Raw genomic sequence first — 12,887 nt, 5'->3', positions numbered from 1 at the left:
TTGGTATCATTCAGTAACTTTTGTGTTTTCTGCTTATTAATTTAAATTACTTTTCTTTTTTCTGTTTTCATTTTTGATTAAAGTTTTAGTAAAATTGTTTTGGAATTTAATCCTTTTTAAATAAATTATTATTTATAATTAATACAATTATTTAGATGTTTACGCTGTAAACATATTTGTTAATTTACAGCTTCCGTATTTTATGATTCACAATTATTTTTTGTGATTTGCATTTTGTTACCCTAATCTTCTCTGTTACCTTTTGATGTTGAAAATTCAACTTTACCGTAAAACAAAGTAACTTTTTGTAAAATCAATAAATGTATTATTTTCTCATTAACAATTTAGAGAATCACTTCAGTATGCATGTAGACATTTTTTTTAACCACCCTCCTCTCATTCCCACCCTCACAAGACAGAACACTTAAATAAACATAATTGTAAAACATCAAGCTGATATGTTAAATAAGAGGACATAAACAAGTAAACAAACAATAATGACATATAAAAGAATAAAACAATGAAGAGCCATACTTTTTCATCATTATTTTTCAGTCATTATTTTCAGTCAATGTAAAGTCCAAGTTATTCTTCCTTTAATGGAGCAGAAGAACAGATTCATCCCCCAGTAACATAAATCTTTGATCAGGTAGAAAATTAACATTAGCAATTCTGCCTTAACAATGTAACTTTTATTGACATTTTAGTTTTTTAAAATAATATAATGTTTAAGAAATAATATATAGAGAAAAAAGTCTGTAAAATAACAGAAAATGTACTGGCAGTTGTTTTAAACAAGGTTTTTGTATAGAAATATACACCAACCCAGACAATATATCACTTTAAACTATTAAAAATGTTATTAGAAGTTGCTTTTTAAGTTTAAACGTAGTTGGACGAAAGCTCAAGATCATATAATCTAATTCAAAAGCATAAATAAACAAGCAAAAATGAAATAAAACCTGGAATCACAAAATATAGAAAACTGCTAATTTAAAGCTTTATTTTAATGTGTAGTTTAGCTTTAAATTTAGTTTATTTATTTGTTAAAAATTGTATTTTATTTTAAGCAGTACAATAATTATTAAAATCTTGTGCATTCTTAATTTTTGTGATCATTATATTTGTGTTAATGTAAAAAAGTATGCATTTAGGCAACAATGGAATTGCTGTTGAGATTTTAATATTTCACCCCCATGATTTTACACCAGGTGCAAAGAAAACTTCTTCTTGAGACTTTAACAACAACCAAAAAGTTTATATGATTTATTTTTCAAATATTTCCTTTGATATTTGTATATTCTTTTTAAAATATAAGAATATTTTTAAACATTATAGCATTTTTATTTCAGCATCATTTTCAGTTGTTGCTATTTTAGCAAAGATAGAAAGATGGATGGATGGATTCTCTTTACAAGCATTTTGATTTTCGTGTTCTTGACTAGGAAAATTTAAGAACCTGTTTTGAAATAGGCTACATGTCTCCACCTTGTGGTGGCTTTTGTTATTGCAGATTTTTCTTCAGCGAACTACTGCATCATTTCTGTAGAAGACACTGGCAGTTTAATTTCAAGGGAACAACAGCTATTGGTGCATAACTTACATTATACTGTTGCCTACACACACAGTATCTTTTAGCCTATACTTTTTAAATCTTCAAATCTTCCTCAAATGACCACACTTTCCCCACCACGTTGCTTAATTCTGAAACGTGAACATCTTATTTATTAACTTATTCCTAATAGATTGCACAACAAAAACTAAACTGATTTAACGTGTTATTTTAGATATTGTGTCAATAATAATGTGTGTCTGAACAAAAAGTAATAGTAGGCTAGTAGTATTAGCATACTTGTTAACTGTTTAGCTGATAATGCAAGTTGTTTTGTCGCTTTAACCATCGACTTGCCATTTGGGTTTTGAACGATACTTACGAAAGCAAAAATTCAAACAGTTAAATAATGTGTTGAGTTTCAGTGTGAGAGTAACTGCACTGTATTATTTGCATGGCTAGACCGATCTGTCACATAAACTAATAACATTTTGAAATGTTTGTTTAGTTAAAAATGCTCTTTGAATAAACGCTTGTTTGTTTACTATATTGTCTGTAGTGTGATAAAAGTGCTTTGTGTTATAATAATAATAATAATAATAATAATAATAATAATAATAATAATAATAATAATAATAATAACAACAACAATAATAATAATTTTATGTATTTTATTTATTTATTTATCGTTCATTTATTAATTTATTTATTAGTTTATTTATATTTTAAGAATGAAGTCATACTGTTCAGTGGCATTTTTAGTAAATATTTTAATGTCCTTTAATTTTAACATTTTAACATTTTAAATATATATTTATTGATACATGTAAAAATATATTCATTTTAAAAGATACATGTATGTGTTAAAAGTCATTTATACAATGGCTGAATCCTTGGTGCACATTTCTCTAATGCTGCATGTATGCAAATGAAACAAACAAACAAAAATTCGACCAAAATGTTGCTGACCCCATCAGCTCAAAAACCGCCTGCGGCCATTTTTCATGTGCAAGTTAGCACCTTATTTGTGAACACTGCCACCAATATCCCATGACAATACTGGTGTGAAAGTCAAACTAGCAACTTCCTTTTGTACAGCATTAGTGTCCACATATAATCTGGTGCAGTATATGAACTCTATTCAATATACTTGCATACTGTAAGACACAGAGAGCTGCTCTTTGTGAAAAGGTAAGCATCAAACCTGTATCAATTTGTAAAAGTTTAAATTAATAAATCACTAATAAATACTCAAAGTGCAGTTCTAATCTCACTACCTGTGAATGAAATGAGGCACTTTATTATTGTTATTATTAACCTTTGTTTTAAATGTATTTAAACAGATAATGCACAGTTGAATATTCTTTTTCTTTTTCACTTTCAGATGCTTTCCTTATGCTTCCACCTGTTTGCTGTGTTGGTAATCTGTGCAGATTGCAATGAGAACAGAGATATTTCAGTAAGCATGATGGAGTTGGTTAATGTAATTGATGATAAAGTTAAAATCCCCAACATTTAAAAACAATCTTAAACCGCAGCTTTATATAATAACTAATATTTTATGTTTATTTAAATTGTGTTCCAGTATACATTCAAACGTTGGAATGCACTTGACCAGCCTTTGCAGGAACAACTTGCTATAGTGTATAAGGTACATTAGTGGTGCTGTTAAGTGGAAAACATTTGAATGATTAAAAGGACACTGGGATTTTTTATTGTTCATTTCTCTGTGTATTTACTGTAAATAGGAGATGGAAAGCTTGAAACAAGAACAATCAGTAATGAAACAAAAGCAAGAAGCCTTGAGCCAGGTAACAATGATTAATATAATTCATACTGTATATAATTCAATTATATAATGAATGTTAATAAATTTTTTGTGTACAATGTTTATAAATTTACTGTAGAACAGGCTCATTTTTTATTTGTTTTACCTAAAACTGAAATATTAGAATTTATTTGTTTGAAAGCATTTATAACCTTGAATTTGAATGCTGTGCCATTACTGGAATTGCTGTTCATGAGTCCTTGTTCAACTATTTTTCAGAAAAATCCTCCATGCACATTCTAATTTTTTTTCTAGAATATTCTGCATATTTCACCAACAGATAAATTTGTTTAGGGCGAAGCAATGGCGCAGTTGGTTGTGCTGTCTCACAGCAAGAAGGTCGCTGAGTTGCTGGTTCGAACCTTGGCTCAGTTGGCGTTTCTGTGTGGAGTTTGCATGTTCTCCCTGCATTCGCGTGGGTTTCCTCCGGGTGCTCCGGTTTCCCCCACAGACCAAAGACATGCGGTACAAGTGAATTGGGTAGGCTAAATTGTCCGTAGTGTATGAGTGTGTGAATGTGTGTGTGGATGTTTCCCAGAGATGGGTTCCAGCTGAAAGGGCATTTGCTGCATAAAAACTTGCTGGATAAGTTGGCGGTTCATTCCGCTGTGGCGACCCCAAATTAATAAAGGGACTAAACCGACAAGAAAATGAATGAATGAATGAATAGATATGTTTGAGATTTAAAAAAATCTTTTTAAACTGAATCCAGCTGAAAAATGCAATTACTGTATGTAAAGGTGAAAACATTACTGATGCTCAAGAAGCAAGTAAAACGTATTAAGAGTAAAATATAATGCATTAAGATGGTAAAATGTATAAACTGAACTATTAGGGGAAATTTTACTTGTTTCTGTATGGAAGTATTTTGTGTAGTTTCTGAAGAGCAGGACTAAAAGAAAGTTTGTTAAAACATCTGTTATGTAAATTTATTATAGTTATAAAAATTACAAATACATTCAATTTGAATTATACTTATTTTTTATGATTAACATTTTGCCTATTTTGCATGGAGCTTATGAGCAGAGAGACTAAGTACTTTAAAAAAAGTTTACATATGCTTCCATGTATTTATATTTATCCAATGTGAGACAGATTAGGCAGTTCATTCCGCTGTGGCGACCCCTGGGGACTACGCTGAAAATGAATGAATGAATGAATGAATGAATGAATGAATGAATGAATGAATGAATGAATGAGACAGATTAAACTATTTCCATCAGAAAATTATTAATTCATCCACCAACTTATCCGGCATATGTTTTACACAGCGGATGTCCTTCCAGCTGCAACCCAGTACTGGGAAACACCCAACCCTCTCACATTCACACACATACACTATGGCCACCTGATTCAATTCACCTATACCACCTGTTTTTGGACTGTGAAGGAAACCACAGCACCTCGAGAAAACTCCACAGAGACTCAAACCAGCGACCAGCGAAAATTATATCATTGTTTTTTGTTTTATTTTGTAGGTATTACCATACTGTTCACAAAACCCTATTGATACAGATGTGGAGTTGAATTTGACATCACTACAAACTGGTAAGTTATTTTTTAACCCCATTTTTTAACCATATAAAAGTTACACAGATTAAAAGAGAACAACAACTACCCAATACACATTTATTTGAAATATTTCAGTCATATATATTACTGTTTGTTTGCATTCCAATGTTGCCTTTAAATGATAAATTTGTAAAATGTACTTTATTCAATATACTTGAGGCTAGAAGGAGGTTTTATTTGTTTTATTGTGATCTTGTGTGCCATAATCACTCACATGTACAATTTTCTATGTACAATTAAGGTCCTGAGAAGAACTATTTTTTTTGCCTTTAAAAAAAATTCTTTTGCCTTGTTTTTTAACATGAACACAGACAAATCGATCACAAAGATTACATGAAAAAGGCAAAAATTTTCATAAGAATGCAATAAAAATTTCTATAATTATTGCACTGAATTAAATTTAAAAAATTAAATTAAATTAAATTAAATTAAATTAAATTAAATTAAATTAAATTAAATTAAATTAAATTAAATTAAATTAAATTAAATTAAATTAAATTAAATTAAATTAAATTAAATTAAATTTATTGGTCAAAAGTAGTTAATTTTTTGTGCCGTATGTTTGATCCATTGTTTTTTAATTTTAGGTCTTCCAGTTGGACGTTTGTCTGACAAACTCATTAATTGTTTATTTGACATTTTAGCCTTTGCTGCCAGGAAAAATATACTGATAAACTTGATCAGTGACAAACTTGAAAGGGTGGCACAATATTATTAGGCAAATGATTCCCTTAGAATTCCTCTCCTGTTTCATTCATATGTCCACTGTGCCATTTTATCAAGTTTGGATTCCCTACTTGGATTTTATTGATGTTTCTTTAAACTGCATTGTGAGTTATGGTATGTCAGAATTAAATTTATGTATTTTATTTTACTATTATTTTATCTTCTATATTTTCATTTTGTCTATTTATTTACTTATAAATATAATTATTCCGTTTTTCTTTAGCATTGTTTTGTTAAAATGGGCATTTTTAAAATTAATTTAATTTAATTTAATTTAATTTAATTTAATTGAATTTAATTGAATTTAATTGAATTTAATTTAATTTAATTTAATTTAATTTAATTTAATTTAATTTAATTTAATTTAATTTAATTTAATTTAATTTAATTTAATTTAATTTAATTTAATTTAATTTAATATGTAGTATTTAACATTTAGGTGTAGTAGTTAGTGTTGTCGTCTCACAGCAAGAAAGTCACTAGTTTGAGCCTCGGCTGGGTCAGTTTGCATTTCTGTGTGGAGTTTGCATGTTCTCCCTGCGATTGTGTGGGTTTCCTCCGGGTGCTCCGGTTTCCCCCATAAAGACATGGTATAGGTGAATTGAGTAAGCTAAATTGGATGGAGACGAAGGCTCTGACGAGAATGACAGTGAAAACCCATTGGACCCCTGCGTTCATTATGCTACGTTGTACTAGAGCCTGAGAGCCACAAACTACAGCACCCGAAATGTTGCCTGTGACAGCCAAGTCGATTGGAAAGGCTGGTACCGTCTCTTCTACAGCGGTAAGACCATTCAGATGCCCGAGAGGTGTGTGAAGGTAGAAAAGTGTGGGACCCACTCTCTACTGTGGCTCGATGGTGGTCATCCTTGCATTCGGGATGGGGTGGTCACTCGAAAAGTCTGCGGAAACTGGAAAAACAACTGCTGCATGTTCAAGTCCAATCCTATTCAAGTCAAAGCATGTAGTGGAAACTACTACGTCTACTTGTCAATTTAATTTAATTTAATTTAATTTAATTTAATTTAATTTAATTTAATTTAATTTAATTTAATTTAATTTAATTTAATTTAATTTAATTTAATTTAAAATTCATGGGTGAGGCAGTGGCGCAGTAGGTAGTGCTGTCGCCTCACAGCAAGAGGGTCGCTGTGTCGCTGGTTCGAACCTCGGCTCATTTGGCGTTTCTGTGTGGAGTTTGCATGTTCTCCCTGCATTCGCGTGGGTTTCCTCCGGGTGCTCCGGTTTCCCGGTACAGGAAACATGCGGTACAGGTTAATTGGTTAGGCTAAATTGTCCGTAGTGTGTGAATGTGTGTGTGGATGTTTCCCAGAAATGGGTTGCGGCTAGAAGGGCATCCGCTGCGTAAAAACTTGCTGGATAAGTTAGCGGTTCATTCCGCTGTGGCAACCCCAGGTTAATAAAGGGACTAAGCCGACAAGAAAATGAATGAATGAATGAATGAATGAATTTAAAATTCCTTGGGTGACGCGGTGGTGCAGTATATAGTGCTATCGTCCCACAGCAAGAAGGTCACTGGTTCGAGCCTCAGCTGGGTCAGTTGGCATTTCTGTGTGAAGTTTGCATGTTCTCCCCGCATTTGCGTGGGTTTCCTCCGTGTGCCCCGGTTTCCCCCACAGTCCAAAGACATGGTATAGGTAAATTGGGTAACCTAAATTGTCCGTAGTGTATGTGTTTGAATGAGCGTGTGTGGCTGTTTACCAGTGATAGGTTGCAGCTGGAAGGGCATCTGCTGTGTCAAAACATATGCTGGATAAGTTGGTGGTTCATTCTGCTGTGGTGACCCCACATTTTTAAATCTGAAACCTGATGTTTGTAGGCACCAGTCATCCTCTGTCCGCCTTCACTCAGAATGTGGATGGAGACGAAGGCTCTGGCGAGGATGACAGTGAAAACCCAGCAGACCCCTGCTTTCATTATGCTGCGTTGGACCAGAGCTGGAGAGCCACAAACTACAGCACCCGAAATGTTGCCTGTGACCGCCGAGTCGATTGGAAAGGCTGGTACCGTCTCTTCTACCGCGGTAAGACCATCCAGATGCCTGAAAGGTGTGTGAAGGTAGAAAAGTGTGGGACCCACTCGCCACTGTGGCTCGACGGTGGTCATCCTCGCATTCGGGATGGGGTGGTCACTCGAAAAGTCTGCGGAAACTGGAAAAACAACTGCTGCATGTTCAAGTCCAATCCTATTCAAGTCAAAGCATGTAGAGGAAACTACTACGTCTACAAGTTTGTCAAACCAGTTGCTTGCCATTTGGCGTATTGTTCAGGTAAGATGGGAATTTATTTCAGAAATTAAAGTAATATAAAAATTGGTTTCTGCTTTATTTTGATGGTCCCACTAAGACATGGAACTACTTGTCATCTAATTGTCATTTGAGTATTAGTAGACAGTTAGGTTAGGGTTGGTAGAGTAAGTCAACATGAAGAGTTTAGATGATGGAGTGTCATCTGAAAATGTCATCTAAATTGATTTTTTTTTCTTAGACTATTGTATATAGGTTCAGTAATTTCATGTTGATTTTTTTTCATTGCTTTTAAACTAAAATAACTGAACACAAACATAGGAGTCACACACACACACATATACATATATATATATATATATATATATATATATACATATATATATACATATATATATATATATATATATATATATATATATATATATATATATATATATATATATATATATATATATACACATACATATATATACATACATATATATATATATATATATATATATATATATATATATATATATATATACATACATATATATATATATATATATATATATATATATATATATATATATATATATATATATATATATATATATTCATATTCTATTCTATTTTTGAGTGTGCATCCACATTACTGATTTTAGAAAACAAAATTAGGTTGCACTTAATTTTGATGGTCCGACCTCTACTAACAGTCATGAGAACATTCTTACACTGTTAACATAGAGTTCGTAAAATAAATTGATGTACTTTCAAACTTACATGTAGTCATTAGAATTTCTGTTATTAACTAAAACTTTAATTTTAATGTAGATAGTTTAATACTCCAATAACTTAAAGTACTACTTAAAATTTTGAATTTTAGTTATAAAAAAAGTGTTGACAGATGTTATATAAATGCTTTGCTAATATTCTACTGCTAATACTTCACTCAAAAATACTTTTGCTGCTTGTTCAAACTAGTTATTTAAAATAAGTTAAAACAACACAATTCTTAAGATTGATTGGTGGACCACTTAACTGCTTTATGTTCAATCCACTTAAAATTTGTAAAAGCTAATTAGTCAATTGATTTTTGTTGAGACAACTCGAAGAAATTGTGTGAAGGCTGGCATTTTTTAGAGTGTTGTGGATTTACTAAGTAAGTTGAATTTCATTAATTAATAAAACAATGTGTTAAGAGATATCACGTAGGAGCTCTACTTAATACTCTACTGCTCATACCCGCAGTGTTACTTATAGTCAGTTGAATATTTTAGCAAATTGTTATCAGATATTATGTAGACACTAATACTCTAATGAAAATACCTACACTGTTATATCAACAGAATGCCTAAATCAGATCATCAAGTTAACATGTTATTCAATTTGAGGTATTTCTGTACACTGTACGCATATTTGACTGTCACACACCATGCTTTCAGACATCAACACACTTGTCTGTGGAAAATGTAAAAAAAGCGAGTCTTGCATCAGCAGAGACAAAATCACCTACATGTGTCAGAAAAACAAAAGGAGAGGTGAGTCATTCTCTTTGTTATTAAATTAAATTAAAAAATAATTTTACCCCATTATTTTCATTTTAAGATGAAACAGGTCCTTGGTGAGTAACATTGTATATTGCAAGACAATGGTAACCATTACTTAAGTAAAAATGAACAAACAGAAAAAAGTTAATCAGAGAATGTTAAATGAATAGACATAAATCACAACTCTTGGTGATACATTCAAGTGAAACAACTGCCCTGTGCAAGAATTTATTTAACTGTTTGAAAGAATCAGGTTTCAGAATAGAATTTGATTTCCACATTTATTGTAGACTGGATAAAATATGTTCATAAAAAGTTGCTCAAGAGCTGAATGTATAGCCAGGAGCCAGAAATATTAGTTTTATTTGACCTCTATATGTTTTAATTGACACTGTAAGTTGGTTGGTGTTGACTTGCATTTTATAAATCACCAATGCCCAGCTAAGGAAAAAAGCCACCTAGATTTGCAGAAGGTGTTCAGTTTTGGGTGAAGTAATTAATCAATAAGTGTGAAAAGAAGTTTAAATGATTAAATCATTTCAATGTCTGACATATACACAGCTTCTTAACTTTGATTGTAATACACTAATGTAAAGCGGCTTTAAAACAATAATTATTGTGAAAAGTGCTATACAAATAGACTTGAATAAAGACATATACCATTTTTTAAAAAATAACAAATACCTCTCTTTCCTTTTCTAATCCATAGTGAAAGCAAATGTGCATTTTTTTGCTACCTACCCAGCCAGCATTGCAGGAAAAGTCAACAAGATTGTGTTCAGGAAAGTGTATGTAAATCAAGGCCAGGCTTTCAACCCTCGCACGGGGATCTTCAGAGCTCCGGTGTCAGGCGTTTATCAGTTCTTCTTCTCCACTCAGACTGGGGGAAGCGGTGCTACTGACCTATGGCTTGTTGTGAATAATTACTGGGTGGCTGTGTCTCATAGCAATGTACAGGGTTCCAGCTCGGTTGGGAATCTCTCAACATACATGACGACTCTGCGCAAGGGGGCGATAGTTTATGTGACCCATAATCGAGGCCGCTCTTGGGCCAATAGCGCATCCAACACCATCGCTTTTGGGGGTTCATTACTTATGGTGAGAAATATCTAAGATGATGTAAAAGCCGACTGGGTTATTAGAGGCTAAATTTACTAGTATGTTCGACTTGGGAAGTATATAAAATATCTATCAGAGGCTTGTTCTGAAAACTTAGCTTTATTTGTTTCTGGAGATTGCAAATTATGTAGCCTGAAGTACAGATGGCTGGTCAATCAATACAATTGGTTGGGTTTAGGGAAGGAGGAGGGTGGGTCAGTCGATCGGTTAGTCAGTCAGTCGTTCAGTCAATCGTTTTGTCAGTTGGTCAGTCAGTCGACAGCGGCTTCTGGTGGGTTTACGCTAGAACAGCAGGCATGACTGGCACTCGCAAGAGAAATTTGAGATGTCAAAAAGCATACACAGCAGACTCTGCTGAATTCGTGAAAGCAAAGACTGCAAAAAATAAATAAATAAAAATGAAGCGCTCTCCAGAAATGTATTGAGGTACCTTTTCAGAATGAGCCTGGGTTGAAAATGTCTTGTCCAGTCTATTCATTGCTTTGTTTAAATACCTGTGCCCTTATGTCATATATTTCAAATGTTTTTTTTTTTTAATTACTTTGCCATAAAACTTCTGAATGAATGAAAATATTGTCTTTGTTATTATTATTATATTCTGTTTTAATTTTGAATTATTTTTATTTTCATAAAATAATTTTTAAACATTCGTATTGACATTGAAATGTACTGTATATGATATATATACAGTTAAAGTCAGGATTATTAGCCCCCTTTGAGATTTTATTTCTTTTAAAAATATTTTTGATGTTTAACAGAGCAAGGAAATTTTCACAGCATGTCTGATAATATTTTTTCTTCCGAAGAAAGACTTATTTGTTTTATTTCAGCTAGAATAAAAGCAGTTTTTAATTTTTTTAAACCATTTTATATTCTCAGAAATAAAGGTACGCGAGCTGTCACTGGGGTGGTACCTTTTTAAAAGGTACTCATTTGCACTTAAAGGGTCCATATTGGTACCTCAAAAATACATATTAGTAGCTAAAAATTTTAAAAGGAGTACTTTTGTACTTTTTAAGTACTAATACCCTTGAGGTATTAATAAGAACCTTTAAGGTACAAATATACTCTTTGAAAAGGTACTACCCAGTGACAGCTCACATACCTTTATTTCTGAGAGTGTAGGGACAAAATTATTAGCCCCTTTAAGCACTTTTTTTTCAATAGTCTACAGAACAAACCACTGTTATACAATAATTGCCTAATTACCCTAACCTGCCTAGTTAATCGAATGAACCTAGTCAAGCCTTTAAATGTCACTTTAAGCTGTATTGAAGCGTCTTGAAAAATATCTTGTAAAATATCACTTACTGTCATCATGGCAAAGATAAAATAAATCAGTTATTAGAAATGAGTTATTAAAACTATTATGTTTAGAAATGAATTTAAAAAATCTTAATAATTCTGACTTCAACTATATATATAACTATATAGCTATATATATATATATATATATATATATATATATATATATATATATATATATAGCTTTTAAAGGAATTATTTTAATATTTCACCATGATAGACTGATTGTATGATTTATGATATTGTATTGTACTTGACTACTACAACAAAATAATGCAAACATGTATATTGGGATAAAACCAATATTTTTTATTCATTGTAACTATGTGAATAAAGCATATAAAGATAACAATATTTTAAATGATTATATATTTCATACAGTTGAAGTCTTTTAAAATATCATAATGCACCTGTAGCTTAGTTTTCTGCCTTGTTTTCTCAGATTTTCTCCATGGGTGGCGAATGCTACGAGTATCACCATTGAGCCATGGTTGCCGTTTGGCTGTAGGTTTTTAAAAATTTCAAAGGAGCACACAACTCCATGATATCATTAGAAGTGCAATTAAATATTGACGTTGACTAATTTATTCCCTAACCAAAGGACAAAGATGGAAATAATGAGTGTCTTAAAAAATGACTGGCCATTGAAAGATTCAGACAACAAACACGGCGGTCTGGTGGTTTGTTAATTAGAAAAGGGTCTGGGAATTTAAATATTAAAAACAACTGGATTGTGATCAGACAGATAACCATCGTCAATGTCTATAATTGAGATAGGAATCCTTAAAGATAGTACCAAATCTAGTGTGTCCAAATTTATGAGTAGACAAATTAAGTTAGATTACATAAATCAATGAAGAATTCAGATGCGAAAGACCTCTAAATACCGTTTGAAATGTTCTTCTAAAATTAGCCTTTTTTAACAGCATATCAGACTCCTGTGGGTAGGTTCAGTAATATCAGTTTTATGGCAAAAAATAAGTC

General features: G+C 31.9%; 1 protein-coding gene across 6 annotated transcripts in view; it reads left to right on the top strand.

The window, feature by feature from the left end:
- The window catches only part of LOC100538338 (uncharacterized), a 146,846-nt gene extending 135,680 nt beyond the window's left edge, over nucleotides 1-11,166 (top strand). For 5 of the 6 annotated variants that reach the window (XM_087276471.1, XM_087276472.1, XM_087276473.1 and 2 more), the window contains 7 exons: nucleotides 2,937-3,011; nucleotides 3,138-3,203; nucleotides 3,301-3,363; nucleotides 4,859-4,928; nucleotides 7,519-7,968; nucleotides 9,375-9,470; nucleotides 10,189-11,166. In XM_087276471.1, the coding sequence (XP_087132597.1) occupies nucleotides 2,937-3,011; nucleotides 3,138-3,203; nucleotides 3,301-3,363; nucleotides 4,859-4,928; nucleotides 7,519-7,968; nucleotides 9,375-9,470; nucleotides 10,189-10,592 (1,224 nt within the window). In that variant the 3' untranslated portion in view covers nucleotides 10,593-11,166. Of the gene's footprint in view, nucleotides 1-2,604; nucleotides 2,744-2,936; nucleotides 3,012-3,137; nucleotides 3,204-3,300; nucleotides 3,364-4,858; nucleotides 4,929-7,518; nucleotides 7,969-9,374; nucleotides 9,471-10,188 lie in introns of those variants that run through there. The other variant, XM_087276474.1, reaches the window with a different exon arrangement.
- The last annotated feature ends 1,721 nt before the right edge of the window (nucleotides 11,167-12,887 follow it).

Source organism: Danio rerio, chromosome 12 (genome assembly GCF_052040795.2).
Source record: "Danio rerio strain M-AB ecotype USA chromosome 12, GRCz13ab, whole genome shotgun sequence".
NCBI classification, from domain to species: Eukaryota; Metazoa; Chordata; class Actinopteri; order Cypriniformes; family Danionidae; genus Danio; species Danio rerio.
The sequence above is the reverse complement of the archived record's forward strand: the minus strand, read 5'-3'. Positions and strand labels throughout refer to the sequence as shown.